Source organism: Mus musculus, chromosome 10 (assembly GCF_000001635.26).
Source record: "Mus musculus strain C57BL/6J chromosome 10, GRCm38.p6 C57BL/6J".
NCBI classification, from domain to species: Eukaryota; Metazoa; Chordata; class Mammalia; order Rodentia; family Muridae; genus Mus; species Mus musculus.
The window spans coordinates 52,686,037-52,701,951 of record NC_000076.6 but is presented as its reverse complement, the minus strand read 5'-3'; the positions used below and the strand labels follow the sequence as shown (position 1 = coordinate 52,701,951).

General features: G+C 42.6%; 1 protein-coding gene across 1 annotated transcript in view; it reads right to left on the bottom strand.

Annotated features, from left to right (window-relative positions):
* Positions 1 to 11,451, bottom strand: part of Slc35f1 (solute carrier family 35, member F1) — a 421,122-nt gene extending 409,671 nt beyond the window's left edge. Inside the window, exon 1 of the mRNA NM_178675.4 lies at positions 10,783 to 11,451. Within this exon, the coding sequence (NP_848790.2) occupies positions 10,783 to 10,955 (173 nt within the window). The 5' untranslated portion in view covers positions 10,956 to 11,451. The remainder of the gene's footprint in view (positions 1 to 10,782) is intronic.
* Positions 11,452 to 15,915: the final 4,464 nt, after the last annotated feature.

Here is a 15,915-nt window from a genome sequence, read left to right as displayed (position 1 = left end):
TAAGATCCCCGAAAGGTGGTACTCTCCCCATAACAGCCCACTCTACAGAAATGAGCTACTGTTCTCTCCTCCTCACTTCCAGATAGCTTCCAGGAGATAAGGAGGCTTTCAGGCAGGAGTCTCAACTGTTATCCAAGCCACTCATCTAAGGTCTTGATATTTATTGGATCAACTGACTTAGCTTACCCTACTACCTACATGTCTGCCTTTGTAACAAAATAGTAGAGCTAAATGACATAAGAAGAGCACATGTGTTTTGGATTATGGTTTCAGGAGCTTCACTATTCCATCACATGGCAGTACATTATGGTTGTGGAGAGGGGTGTCTATGCAGAGGAAGCTGCCTACCTCATGGCAGGAGGGAAACAAAGAGAAAGGGAGAAAGGAAATATCTCATCCAAAGACCTATCTTTCTTCCACTCTATAAGGAGGCTTTCAGGCAGGAGTTTCAACTATTCTCCAAACCACCCATTAACTTGCCTACCAACTCCCATTATCCCCAAATGCTATTGAACAAACCTTTAGCACATGAACTCTGAGGAACATTTCTGAATCTAATGATAATAATCCACATATGCAGCTAATCTGTGCAGATTCACAGGGTCAGGACTAGTGCACATCTGAAAAGCCCAATATGAAAATGCCTCCACTCTCGATTACATGTACTTCTAGAAACCAGACTCACTGTTACTCCCAGTTAGGTAACCAGCAGGGATCTATGTGGGATGATGAGATGTGCACAGACAGCCTGGTCCCCGGTCAAGCACAGGTCTTGAATCCCAGTGACCAGGTAGGTGGTGACTTCCACCTATGAGGGATGGCGGGTGCTCGGCCACACTCCCTGGGCCCCTGGCTCCTGTCACAGCTCCAGCCTCCCACAGCCCCACCCCCCAGAGAGGTGTGTGGCCATCAGTCACATAGGCAATGCCCAAAGCTCCTGGTATTCTGTCTGGACACCACCCCTACAGTTACCTGGCAACAGCCAGGTAGGCCAGCCCGCTATAAAAAGGGCTGTTTGCCCCCTCCTCGCTCTCTTACCCTCTTGCTCTTACTCTCTTGACTCTCTCTTGTCCTCTTGCTCTCCTTCTCTCCACCTTCCCTTCTCCCCTTTCTCTACTGTGGCCATGGCCAGTCTCTACTTCTCTACTCTTCTCCCTCTCTCTACCTTTCTACAATAAATGCCTTAAAACCATGGATTGCCTCTTCTCATCGGGATCTGTCATGCTAGAGCAATGGAGCAGGTCTTCCCCTAACAAGCCACACCTCTAACCTCCCTCAGGAAGCCTCTCAACATTCCCAGATAACTTCTGAGCTTGCCTCCTAGGACTCCCCTCCCTGTGGGACCCAGGCAGATCTCTTTTGTCCTGCCCTTTTCTCTTCACTCCAGAGCCAGCCCTGTGGGCCCCCTACTCCATTCTCAACTCTTCCACAACATCAAGCGGTGTCTGTGGGACTTCTCACAGCCCAATGCTCATTCAGCAGCACCGTGGGGGTGCGTGCAGTCAAAACTTCTCGCATCCTACCTTGCCCAGTGCGCAAGCCCTGAACCGAATGTGGGACCCCATTTTTGACCCACAGATCTACATTCTCAGACTTCCTGTTGCAAAATTAAACTGAGTTTTCAACTCAGTGCAGGCAATATATTTGTAAAGTACAATAAATATTAATTATAAGAAAAATGAAATGCAAAAAAGAAACCCACAAAAAATAGAAGACACAGTTTCTGAAATTTTTAGAACAAAACAGATGTGCTTTATCAAACTGCAGTATTTCTAAGTGTTACCTCTTAATTTCTGTTCTTATCAAAGTGTGAGGCCCAGCATTATTCTACAGACAATGCTCTGCATAGCTGGTAGTATTCTGGCTGCCTCTCTATCTCACTGAGCATCCTTAGACCCCCTTCATCCCGAGGGAGCAAATCTCTCCTCTATAATAGCTTTTCAAATCAAGTTTGAGCAAGTAAGTACTGAACATTCAGTAAGATCCAGCCATGTCGGGTTTCTTCCTTATCAGCTCTCTCACCCTGGTCCAGAGTCCCCCCTCTGTCTCCATCCCAACTGCCTCCACTCCATGTATATACTCATCTCCTTCTCCCAAATAGCTGCATCAGTCTCCTATCTGACCCCCAATTCCAGTCCCTTTCCTGACCTCTGACCTAGTAATTCTACCCAGAATATCATGTTGAAACATGTCTCTGAACCTACTGTTTTTCTATTCAATAACAAAGAATCAATAGAGTGATGTCGTACTACTAACTTATCACCTGAGGCTTTTTGTATCTGTACCTTGCCCTACAATTCTAGTCCCCATTCACCCCCACACCCTTTATTCTTCTCATCCTATAATGTCTTCACATAGGAAACTTCACCTCTGCCTTTCCCTAGTCCTTGACCTCCACACACAACTCATCCATTGTCTCCTTCTGTTCTTAGGGATGTCCCTGCTTGTCTTTCAATGCCAAGGGCAAATATCCACCTCACTTGCTACCATCTTCCTCTTCTGAGGTCTGACAAAGTACTTGGCAAGGTGACCACATCAGTGCCTTTTGCCATTTAGAAAAGAACAGCAAACAGTTGAAAAGCACATAATATAATGCTTTGTGGTATAAAATATGTTTTGTAGTACAAAATGTAAGGACTGAAGCCACCATCCAAATGAATGCTGATTTTAACTCAAATAGTCTCATTCAATTACATCATGCTATGTACCAAAGTATCCAGTCTTTCCACCCACTGATATGTGTGGTCTGATCATATATAAAATCTCTCCTGTCTGCAACACACAAACCATGCAAACGCAGAGTTGCCTATGCACTGTCCACCCATCAATATTTTCAGAAAATTCTAGCTGTTGTTTGGGTTTAGGGGTTTTGTTTATTTGTTGTTGTTTTGTTTATTTGCTAGTTCTAGACAAGGTCTAGCTACATAACCAAGAACTACATAACTTAGAACTCACTGTGAAGCCCAGACTAGCCTCAGATTCAGGATTCTCCTGCCTCCATCTCCTCAGTGATAGAAGTACAGCTGTGTGCCACCACACCCAGCTGGAAAACTCCATTTTCCTGAGTTGTATAGCAATGACCTTGATCTGTTTACTCAACAGCAGGATGGAATTCAAACTGGTTCTTCATCTCCTAATACTCTGAATTCACATGAACACTAATGGTTAATTCTCATTCTTTATTTTTATATTTAAGTCCTAAATGAAACAGAAAGAAGAAAGATCTGCAGCCTGAGGCAGTGTGCAGTCCAAGTGACTGTGTGGGTGGTCTTCTAGAGAAGCTTTCCATAAGGGCAAAACCTCTAACTGGAGGAAACTCTTTATTAGATTGCCTTAAAAAAATCTACTTTTGAGGGGCTGGGCAGATTGTTCAATGGTTAGCAGCACTTACTATTCTTGCAAAAGACCCTGGTTTGATTCCCAGCACCCACTTGTTGGCTCATAACACTCCAATTCCAGGGAATTCCAGCACCCTCTTCCAACCTCAATGGAAATGTAAGTGGTACACACACATACATACATACAAACAGACTACTCAGACTGTCTTAGGGTTTTGGTTTTATTACTGTGAAGAGACACCATGACCAAGGCAACTCGTATAAAGAAATACATTCAATTGGGGCTGGCTTACAGTTTCAGAGGCTTAGCCCATTACAGACATAGTGGAAAATATGGCACCATCTGGCCATGGTGCTGGAGAGGAAGCTGAGAGTTCTGCATCTTGATCCGAAGGCAGCTGGGAGAGACTATGTGCCACACTGGATGTAGCTTGAGTGACTTCAAAGCCCACTGCCACAGTGACATACTTCCTCCAACAAGGCCACACCTATTCCAGCAAGGTCACATCTCCTCTAACAAAGCCATACTTCCTAATAGTGCCAATCCCCATGAGCCAAGCAGTCAAGCATAGGAGTCTGGGGGGTGGGGCACACCTATTCAAACCACCACACATACACATAAAATTTTTAAAAATAACTAAATATATTTAAAATCTATTCTTAAGAAGTGATATATGTTTGTCTCTTGTATTCATTTTTAACTATTTTCTACCACCACTACTGACTTATATCAAAGTCCTATTGACAGTAGAACCAAATAAATACTCATTAAATGAGATACAGATAGGATAAATGAATCAATGAATGAGGGACAGTAACCTAATCAACAGATAGAATACTATGTGTTTTCCCAGAGGCACAAATGATAGCAATTATAGCCACTAATTCCAGGTAAAATAAGCATGTTTTGTTTTTGGTTTTGTTTGTTTCTTTTTAATTTAGTAAAGGTCTGCAAAAAGTATTGATGGGTCAAGGGGCTTGCTGCTAAGTGACAACTTGAATTAGATCTTGCAACACCCAGGCTGGAAGGAGAGAACTGACTCCCCACAAGTTGTCCTCTTACCAACACATGTGCACCGTATAGCATGCCCATTCCCTCACCCCCATATGAACAAATAAATAAGTGGAAGAACAAAAATAATAACACTCATAAAAAAGATTGTTTTTCCTGTTGAAGTATGTCCACCTAATTAATCTGTTTAAAGTGGAACATGGTAGGAATTATGATGTCAAAACCTGCAAAATAGTACTTAAGGCATTTTGCATAATCATTTACTGGTAAATACTTTTGAGAGAAAGTTTAGGATTTAAATTTGACAGAAAAACATTATTCTAAATATTAAATAATAGTATAAAAACAAATTACACCCATGTGATAAGATGGGGCATTTTCATAAGATAATATTTTAAAGCATATTTAGTTTTACTCTCCTTCCCGATATTTCCTTTAACTTTTCTTGACATTCAAGTAGCTCCTGTGCTCCTGTGCAAGTCTAAAATGTCTGGGAAGAAGTTTAATATGAATCACTTATTTGTCCTGGTTGGTCTTTATTGTCAGCTTTATATGACATAGGATCGAGTGGTAAGAGAGAACCTCAGCTGACCAGTGCCTAGACCAGACTGGCCCATGAGTACCTCTGTGGAGCAATGTTTTGATTGCTACCTAATGCAGGAGGTCCCAGCCCACTGTGGATAATACCAGCTCTATGTAGTTGCCCCAGGCTATATAAGATATCTAACTGAACTTAAGATGAAAAAATGGGCCAGCAAACATAGTTCTCCCGTGGCTTCTGTCCCAGATCCTGCTTAAGTCTCTATCACAACATCTCTTAATGATGGATTGTGACCTGGAAGGGTAAGCTGAATCAATCCTTTCCTCTGATAAGCTGGTTTTGATCAAAGTGGTTTGTCATAGCATTAGAAAGCAAATAATACATAATAGTATAAAATAATAATAAATATATAATAGTATAAAAACAAATTGATCACCTATGTGGTCAATGATAAGATTGGGTGTTTTCATAAGAAAATATTTCAAAGCATATTTAGTTCAATTCACAGCTCAATTGCCTATAGCATCTACATCTGCAGCAGTGAATTGTGGGAATTAGCATCTATTTGGATGTCCCTATGGTGCTAACAGATTTTGATGAAGTAAAAGGTCAAAAAAAGTTATGCAGATGCATGACTATCTAATTAGACATTAATTATTCTGATGTAATGCATTATACTTACCAAGGTAAACCAAATAGTCCTTTAATGAATATTTGCCCAAGTACAGTGCATAAACATAAAAGTACTAGATATCATTTTAAAAGTTAATATGTCCTTTTACCTAAAATTAAGTGTATCCTTCAGACACCCTGTATTTACTACTGATCCTATAAATGTTTGCTTTTAACCTCCCAGTTCTTTTTGAGATATTCTGTGTGTCTAATATCCTCATTATGAGCTAAACTTCCTCATTTATTTTTGACATCTGTTAAAAGAAGCAGCTTGAGTTGGAACCTCATCATCAAGAACTTCTAACTTAATTAGAAGGATTGTCTACATTATATTATGTCTTCATGGTCTGGATCTAATCCATCCAATGCTTAGGCAAAGACCTTATTTCTAGGCAATCATTCCATGAGTTAAGAATTGTTCTGTCTAAGGAAGACCAAAGTGTGGATACTTTGCTCCTTCTTAGACTGCGGAACAAAATACCCATAGAAGGAGTTACAGAGACAAAGTTCAAAACTAAGATGAAAGGAAAGACCATCCAGAGACTGCCCCACCCAGGGATCCATCCCATATACAACCACCAAACCCAGACATTACTGCATATGTCAGAAAGATTTTGATGACAGGACCCTGACATAGCTCTCTCTTGTGAGTCTATGCCAGTGCCTGGCAAATACAGAAGTGGATGCTCACAGTCATCTATTGACCCCTAATGAAGGAACTGGAGAAAGTACTCAAGGAGATAAAGGGGTCTGCAACGCTATAGGAGGAGCAACAATATGAACTAACCAGTACCCCCCTCCCAGAGCTGTGTCTCTAGCTGCATATGTAGCAGAAGATGGCCTAGTCAGCCATGAGAGGCCCTTGGTATTGCGAAGATCATATGTCCCAGTACAGAGGAATGCGAGGGCCAGGAAGCGGGAATGGGTGGGTTGGGGAGCAGGGTGGTGGGAGGGCACAGGGGGTTTGGGGGGATATAATTTGAAATGTAAATGAAGAAAATATCTAATAAAAAATCTAAAAAAAAAATGCTGTCTGCCTTGTGACACAGAAAAACTGTGTATTCGTATTGACTCATCTTACATCATAACTACCCGGCTTCAGCATGAATTTCATGCAAGATCAATTTTCCTGTCTTCTTTGGTTTACAACTTGCAAAAGCACCCATAGCTTGAAAATTAGTAAAATAAATCTAAGTTGAAAACCAGTTCCAAATGCATGAATGGTCCATGTGGTGATTGGAATATGCTTGACCCAGAGAGTGGCACTATTAGGAGGCGTGGCCTTGTTGGAGGAAGTGTGTCACTGTGGGGATGGGCAATGAGGCCCTCCTAACCACATGGGAGCCATTCTTTTCCTAGTGACGTTCAGATGAAGATGTAGAACTCTCAGCTCCTCCTGCACCATGCCTGCCTGAACACTATCATGCTCCCTCTATGATAATGGACTGAATGCCAGCCCCACTTACATGTTATCCTTATAAGAGTTGCCTTGGTCATGGTATCTGTTCACAGCAGTAAAACCAAAACTAAGACAGTCCAAGACACCAATCAATACTTTCATCTAATAACTAAACACCTCCACTACAAGACTTAAAACTTACGGATAGCTTTATTATCCCACACAGGCCAGGAACTGTTTTGTTGAGAATAAAATGCACCCCAAACTAGGAATTCATGATGTCAAAGTAGGAAAAGGTCTATAAAAGTTTGCATGTACAAAGGACTCATTCAAAGGGGTATTTTAGTAAGTATTCATTTCAAAAGAAACTCTTTGGTACTATAATATATAGCTAGTGCCTATTCCAGTGTGTTTCAAAGAAATCTACTTGGTCAGCAGTTTCTCTGAAAGAATTACCAACTGTTGTCCTTGAAGTGTCTTTTTTATTGCTGTTGTTTTTGTATCTTGTTTGTCTGTGGCAGGATAACAAATGCTATTGTTCTATAAAAACAAAAAGTAGGTGAAGAACTGTTCATCGTGTTTCTTTGTCTATCTACATCAATGCATAATTTTGCATCTTTAAAATCAAGAAGTTGTCAATACTCCAGGATTTAAAACATCTTCTATTTCTTGCACCCTGTCTCCAAAATAATTTGAATAAAAAAATAATTTGGTACATGCTATTAACTGGTTAAAAAGAAAAAAATAAACAGTGATCCAACATCTCCTCTTTCATTAAAATCTTGTATAGTATGACATTCCAATTGCTATTCAGAAGGCGACAAGACTATCAGTGGGATGCCCTAATTCTCATATATAAAATGCAGGCAGCTAGCTCTGTGCATGTTTAAAGTCAATAGATGGTGCTCCACTAAGGAAAGAAATTGATGCACCATTCTGGAAGATGGATGTTCATGTATTGTTCTCATTCTGTTTTAATTCTGAGTACCATGAGTTAAGCATCAATTAGTAGTGTAACTCCTTTAACTGTCCCTGAGTGGACAGGGTATCGACAGACAACTGATGTGTTTGCATCCTCTTCTCTGGTTGTCAGGTAACTCTGACCAAGAATAGGCAGTTTACTAGGCTTATCTACCTACAGTTTGAAAGTCCCCACCCCATTTCCCCATTTCCCCACCCTGTCTCTCAGATATTCCCAAAAAGATGGTCAGAGCTCCCCCCTTGTCAGGAAACAAAGAGACCTCTCTCACAGTGACAGAATTCTGCCAATTCTGTGTATTAATGTCAAATGTTAGACAGGTTTGGCTTTTGTTTTTGTTTTGTTTTGCTTTGTTTTCTTTATACTGGCTGGAGCTTGTGGATTTGGAATGGATCTCTTTTAGGAGTGAAGTTTCTTCACATCAGGGATAGATGAAAGGGAAGAGCTGACAACATCGTATCAATAAGGCAACATGGGTGAAGGGAGAGAGAAGGGAAAGGAGGCAAACTATGAGATCTTGAGATGTAACTAAATAAATGAATATGCTTATGATTAGGCCCCAGTGAGTTGACTTCATAGCCATCATTCTACGATGGTTTAACAAGCTGAACAATATCTAAACACTGCCAACCCTCACCAATCACACTTGACCAATAGGAAGGAGCCTGGTCGATCTGGAGTTGCTACCAATATTATTGAAACAATACTGTCACAAAACCCAAATCTATTATGCAAACAAAATTATTCCATCACAATTTTTAAAGTGTTTTCAAAATTTTTAGTCCCTTTTTCAAAAGAATAATGTGCCCTTATCTCTTCAGGAATGAGGAAAGTTATTATAATATAAAGAATGATTCTGAAATGTTTGAAGAGTTTGAGAGACAAATAAGAATTTGCTTCACATTCCATATTTTTGAGATAAAAATGTCATTAACCAGACCTAAGTCTCAGTTTTTCTTCTGTACATAGAAAATAATGCCACTCAAGCCACAGAAGGCTCACATAAGGCTCAGTAAAATGCAATGTGCTACCCATGAAAGCCATGAGTTCACTTTCTTTACCTATGTGGCTCTTAAACTTGTCTTAGACAAAAAAAAAACAAAAAAACAAAAAACAAAAAAGCAAAAAACTGGGCTGAATAAAAGATATTTAAAACTTTCCGTTTTCCACAGTTTAGTTTTTCAGTTTTATCTAATTCTTAAAAGCATGATATGATAGAGAGTTCAGACAGGTGTCACTAAACACATTCCACAGATGAAGAGCCTAAGACCAGAGAAGATAAATGTCTCTGCTGCAAGCCCTGTGGCTAGGTAGAGGCAAAGGAGTGCCCAAGTCCCTTCAAACCTACCTCTGTCAGTTATTCATTCCTGGCAATAGGATTCATTATATATGCAGAATGACCTCAAAAATAACAAGTGAATGATAGCATTGGTGTTTTCTACTTTGATGAGAAAAATAATAATTTAATAGTTAAGACTGTATTCTGTTTAAAATATTGCGACTTTAAAATGGCAAGTATTCACAGAGTACACACACACTATCTTCCCTATTTCTTTTGCTTTTTATCATTTTAAAATCGTCTTTTTAAATGCGATATTTGGGGGTGTGTTAGCCAAAGCTACAAATGATAAGGTAAAAACTGGACTTTCTATTGCCAATTTATGTCTCACTGAAGAGTGAACTCTTGTTTGGTAGTAGAAATGCCTATAAATAAGTTATTGTTGATCATTAGATCGTAACAAGGAATTTTTGAATTGTATGCAACCATTCCCACCAAATAAAAATATTTTCAAGTTATTTCTTTACATATATTTGTACTCTCAGCAAAGCTTTATGACCCAAACAGTTTCAAGTGAGTGATCAGGGAATCACTGTTACCAGAAAACGGTACCACACAGAAACCTGTATGAATAATAAGATCGGAAGGGTTACCCTACAGAAACCCTGAAAACGACACACTCTCACAACTGGCTGTGTGGATTTTGTCTATCAGCTCGTCAATCATTTAAGTTAGTTAAGTAGCAAAACTCCCTTTCACATCAGAGCTGAATGAGGGTACTACAGGAAATTCTACTTTCTTGTCAATAGTACCCTCGTCCTAAAACATGTCTGTCCTTAATAACCCACTACGTAGATTCCAGCAGAGAGACCAGGGCAGTGTGAAGCAGAGTAACTAGGCACCTGATTCTCACACACCCTTCTAGCAAGATCTTGCACTTTGTTCAGGTCTGGCCCAGGCCTCTAGCCTCTTTTTCTTACTCCAAAAGCCATCAAGAGTCTGCACAGCGAGTGAAATGTCAGGCAGAAGTGTTTCCCCTTCTGTCTGGGGTTGGGGGTGGGGGTATCCTCACCTTATGCCCCTGGGGAGGGGAATCAGTGCCACCAGGGCGGAGCGAAAGACAGCGTGAGGTTGGCGACTTCCACGCCATCACCGCAGCCCGGGGCCTTCCCGCCTCCGCCCGGGCCATGTTGGGGTGGGGTGGGGGTGTCCCCAAAGCGCAAAGCTGGGATAAGAGTGCAAAGGGGAAGTGATACAACGTGAGGATGCGAGGCGTGAGCATGGACACACACAGGGCATCTGCAGGTAGAACAACCCCGCCTTTCTCCAACTCGCTCTCCGGACCTGCCTGCAGCCCGACCACTGGGGGATCCCAGCGTCAGGACAAAGCTGTCGCGGCCTCTCTGAGAGCGCAGGGAAAGAGAGCGAGCCCTGGCTCTCTCCCCTGGCTAGGACCCAGTGCCAAAGGACCTCGGGGACACGTCGGATGGGGAGAAAGGGGTCCGCGGGCTAGGCGCCTGCAGTGCCTGTCCCTGGTGTCCCCACTGGGAGCCTGTGCTCACCTGTTCAGCACTTTGCGGATCCTCTGGCGCATGCTAGCCCGGGAGGAGGCGGACAGGCTCACGCCGCCGCTGCCCTCAGCTGGCAGGTTCTCGATGGTGGTCACCACATGGTTCGGCGGGGCCGGTGGAGGTGGTGGCTGCAGTTGGGGCTGCGGAGGCTCGGGGGGAATCATCGCGGCGGAGGCGGAGGTGGATGGCTATCAGAACGCTGCCCCGCACATAGTGCGCGGGCTCCGGGCCCGGGAACAAGCAGAGGACCCGGCCAAGCGGCCCCGGCCCGGGGAGGCGGTGCCGCTTGCGAAGCGACGAAGCGGGAGACACCGGCGGGCTCCGGCCGCCTCCTCCCAGCCCAGTGCTCTCGGGTTGCTACCCAGTCCTGGCTGCACACCCTCTCTCCGGGCCGCTGCCACCTCCCGCCGGAGCTGCAACCAAGTCCTGGCACACCCCGCCAAGTGGCTGCAAAGGGGGTCGGCGGGGACCCGGAGCTGCCGGGTCCACTGCAAGGACCGTGCAGAGAGAGGAACGGGGCTGCCGGGTTTCGTCTTCTCTCCCAGTGCCTAGGGCTTGTCCTGGCTGTGGCAGTTGTGGTGGCGCCGCTTCAGCTGGCGCCGGGTTCGCTTAGAAAGCTGCCGTCTGTGTCTCACGGAGTGAGAAACCAAGAGTGAACCTGGAGCGCCGGGCGGGGGCGCCGCGCCGGCAGAGGGGGGTGGGGGTGGGATGAACGCTCTGCTCCCCGCCAGAGGGCGCTCCGGAGGTGCCTTGGTGTCCCCAACCCTCCTCCTGGCATCCAAAGAGGCCCCTGGTCTAGGATGCTGTGATTGGTGGTGGGTACTTTTGTCTTTTAAGTGCAGTAGTGGATACATCCTCCCTGTGAAATTGGGGAGGATTCCTCTTGCTTCTGCGGAGGCTCTGCAGAATCCAGCACCATGGGCCCGGGACAGAGGCACAACCCAGAGACAGTTTGTTGGTCCAGGCTACAAATTAAGCACCCTAAATATCACAACTATGCTCATCTAGAATGGACCTGGAGGAAAAAGGAAGTAAAACAGTTTCTCACTAAAAATGCATGCTGGGAATTGGGAAAAGCAAACTAAGTCATCCCAAAACAACTCCATTTAGGCAACAGAGCACTGTGGAAGGAAAGTGAAAATAACAGAGATCCTAGAAAGTTTTTTTTTTTTAAATTCTAGGACAAGGCTACTCCTGAGTTGCCCATGGCATTGTAAGAGTTAAATGAAGTAAATTACCCATCAAGAGGGCCTGATGGCTCCCTCAAGGTCCTCCAGCTGTCAAACAAATAACTTTGTTAGCTCCTGAAATCATAGCCCACTTTCTGCCCAATGGACCTTATCCCAGACATTCCTTATACCTATTGATCTGCATTTCAAATAGTTATTGACTCTGGAAATTTTTTCAGATGCCTCTTAATCTAGATTGCCTGGGCAAGGATCTTGCCACAAGAATGATATGCATTTAAGTTTTGCCCACTTCACTGCAGAATAGGGAATTGATCCTATTGAGTAAGTTTAACAGGTATATTTGTTCACACGAAAGCACATTGATACTGCCACTAAATCCAAATGCTCTAAAGACTAGCAAATGAAAACATCTGTTTAGGATGTTCAGAGAAAAATAACATTCAAAAGTAGACGATGTATTCTCAAAACAGGGAAAAGAGGGACAAAAGAGCAGTGGGTGGGACAAAAAGAAGCCAGTCCTTTGTATCATAATAGGGGTTCTTGTCATTAAAAAAATTGGATAGACAGAAATGTACAAAACTTCTCCTGTCTATATTTAAGTATCTGTCAAACCCAGTTTCTACCTGAACTGTCCCCAGGGCCCCTTTCTACAAAATTCTACCCAGCTTGGAACACTTTCCATTTTATAATTAGAACATCACCCCATGCCTTCTTTAGTGACTTTTCATTCTAGAATATTCACCCCAGATTTTCAGGACAGGTGAAAGAATTACTACAAACAAGAACAAGGCTTGTAACCTTGGGAATATTAAAATTCCAATAGATTGCAATGAGTTTGCCCTTGGGAAATGACCAAATATAGCAGACATGAGTAAAATTCACTTCAGCTGGACCTGGCAGCAAATCTCAGTAAGAATATCTCTATTAAAAGAGCATTCATTGTCATTTCAAGTGTCTCCCTTAAATGACTGGTTGCTTCAGTGCCCTCCTCCTCATGTTTGGCTAGATTCCTTTTGAGTGTTTTTGGCATATTGCTACTCAATCCTTTGACTGCACTTCTGAGCCTGCATGTATATGTATATATATATATATATGATCATTTTTCCAGAAGAACTGCAAAATCCAAATGTTCTAAATATCCAGTGAGTCAAGAAGGGAGAAAACACGGATGAGGAAATAGGATATGGGCTGGTACTGGCGAGTTTATGTCAACTCAACACGTGAGTTACCCTAGGGGAAGGACCTTCAAATAAGAAAATACCCTCATAACATTGGGCATACAAGCCTGTAGAGCATTTTCTTAATTAGTGGTTAATGTGGGAGGGCCTGACCCATTGTGGGTGTGTTACCTGTTGGCTGGTGGTCCTGCGATTTACAAGACAGCAAGCCGAGCAAGCCATGAAGATCAACTCAGTAAGCATGACCCCTACATGGCCTCTGTGTTAGCCCCTGCTTCCAGGCTCCTGCCCTGTTTAAGCCCCTACCTTGACTTCCTTCCATGATAGACAATAATGTGGAATTCTAAGCCAAATAAACTCTTTCCTCTGCTTTTGGTCATGGTGTTTCATCATAGCAATAGTAACCCTAACTAGTTCAAGGTATAAAATTCTAATCCTGCTGGTGAGAAAAGACCTTGGATTATCTCATATCATAGATGGGTGGAACCTCTTAGATTCTGTGTTCCACACTTAGCTCTTAAATAGCTAAGTGCTATGTAAAGGTAAAAACAGATGCCAAGGGTACAAATACCATAGCAGTAAGTCTGACATGGAATTAAAGTGAAAAGATACAGAAAACTTGTCTTCCTTCTTCCCTGATACACAACCACTGCTTTCTCTGTCTCAAATCAATTCTCCAAAACTTCTTAACAAATTGGGGTAGGGGTGAGAATAAAATTTAACTTAGTGGTGGCTTCCTGCATATCCAGTCTATAGCCCATTCAGGAATTTTTCCTCCTGTACATCATCTGAGCAGAGTTCTGAAGACCCTGTTGAATACCTGAAGGAAGCAGAAGTTGGCTATTAGCTCACCTACACTTTTGTATAGTGTTGATCACTTTAAAGTCTTTCAACTCATGGAAGGATATGCAGTTTGGCCTAAAATCCAAACCTTAAAGCCACTGGGCATTTTGACGAGTTTAGCATAGGGTAAACTTGTGCTTTACAATGACAATAATATCAGAGTCATGCCACCAAAGAACTTGAGACCAAATTACTGAGGAGTTGCCTAAATTGTGTTGCTACAAATATCACATAGCCCATATATCTCCCTTCCGTCATTTTCTTAATAACCTTTTTTTCTTATGTCTTATTGAATCTAACACACACTCTTCACACACACACACAAACATTATCCTTGTAAATGTCCTATTGCTATAAAGAGGTATTATAACCAAGGCAATTGATTTAGAAAAAAGCATTTAATTAGGGCTTGTTTAAGTTTCAGAGAGTTTTAACACATGGTCATAATGGCAGGAAGCATGACAGCAAACAGGAAGACACAGTACAAGAGAAATAGCTGCAGGCCGCAGGAAGAGATACACTGGGCCTAACTGGAGTTTTTGAAACTCAAAGCCCACCCCCTAGTGTCACATTTCCTCCAACAGGGCCACACCTCCTAATCCTTCCTAACAATGCCAGTTTCTGATGACTAATCATCCAAATACAAGCCTATGGATATCATTCTTATTCAAACCACCACATTCCATTCCCTGGCCCCCATTGGCTTGTAGCCACATCTTAGTGCAAAAATGCACTCAATCCAACTTCAAAAGATCCCATAGACTATCACAGTATCAACACTGTTTAAAAGTTCAAAGTCTCTCCTGAGACTCAAGGCTATCTCTTAACCATAAGCTCCAGTAAAGTCAAATTTAAAAAAGCAGACCACATACTTTCAACATACAATGGCATAGGATGTATATGACCAATATAAAGGGGGCTGGTGAGGGAGCACAGTGAGAACATACTGGACCAAAGCAAGACTGAAAAACAAGGTGGAAAACCTCCAAACTCTCCATGCATCTCCATGTCTAACGTCAAAGAATCTTCAGATCTCCACCTTCTTTCAGCTTTGTTGACTGTAAAACACTTCTCGATCTCTTTCTCTTGGACTGGCTACACTCCCTGTGAACAGCATTCCTTGGCAGGTATTCTACAAGTCTAGCATCTCCAACACAATCCAGTTGTCACCTCCACAGTTCAACACAATGACCTCTCTATACCTCTGTGGGGACATCCCTGACACATGCCTGGCCTCAGCAGCTTGTCCTAGCTGAACAGATTCCATAGCCTCTTTCTTGTATCTTTGACTCTAAAGCCAGAGCCACAGGACCAAAGATGCTAAGTTCTGCTTCCTAGGGCTGGAACTTGTCCCCCTGGTTCAATCACATCTGCATCAGCTTTCTATTGTTGGTGATTTCCTGCACTCCCTAAATTTTTCTTTAATTCCTTTTCACAAGTTGGAATCTTGGCTGGGTGAGGTCTTACCTTGAGCTCACTCCTCCCTCTATTCCCATTATCATCTGACTTTTCTTTAAAGTTTTTATCTCCTTAGACATTATACTTAGCTCCATTTTACTCCCTGGTGTTCCTTTTCTCCCCAAACTGTACTTTTTTTTATTTTTCCTTGCTCAACTTGCTCCTTTTCATTATAGATTTCTAATAAGAGTGGCCACAAATAACCACACAACACTGTAAATACTAGGCTGTCTTTAAATAGCCTCAGCCAAAACTCTTCAACTTAGCCTCAGGCAGATATTTTAGGACTAGAGCAAAAGCAGCCACACTCTTTGCCAAAATATCAAAATATTAAACTGTGCTTAATGCATTCAACTGCTTTCCTAATGCAAAGTCCATATTCTACCAACGGTATCAGACCTGTCACAGCAATACCCTAGTCCCTGGCACCAATTTCTATCTTGGTCACAGTTCTA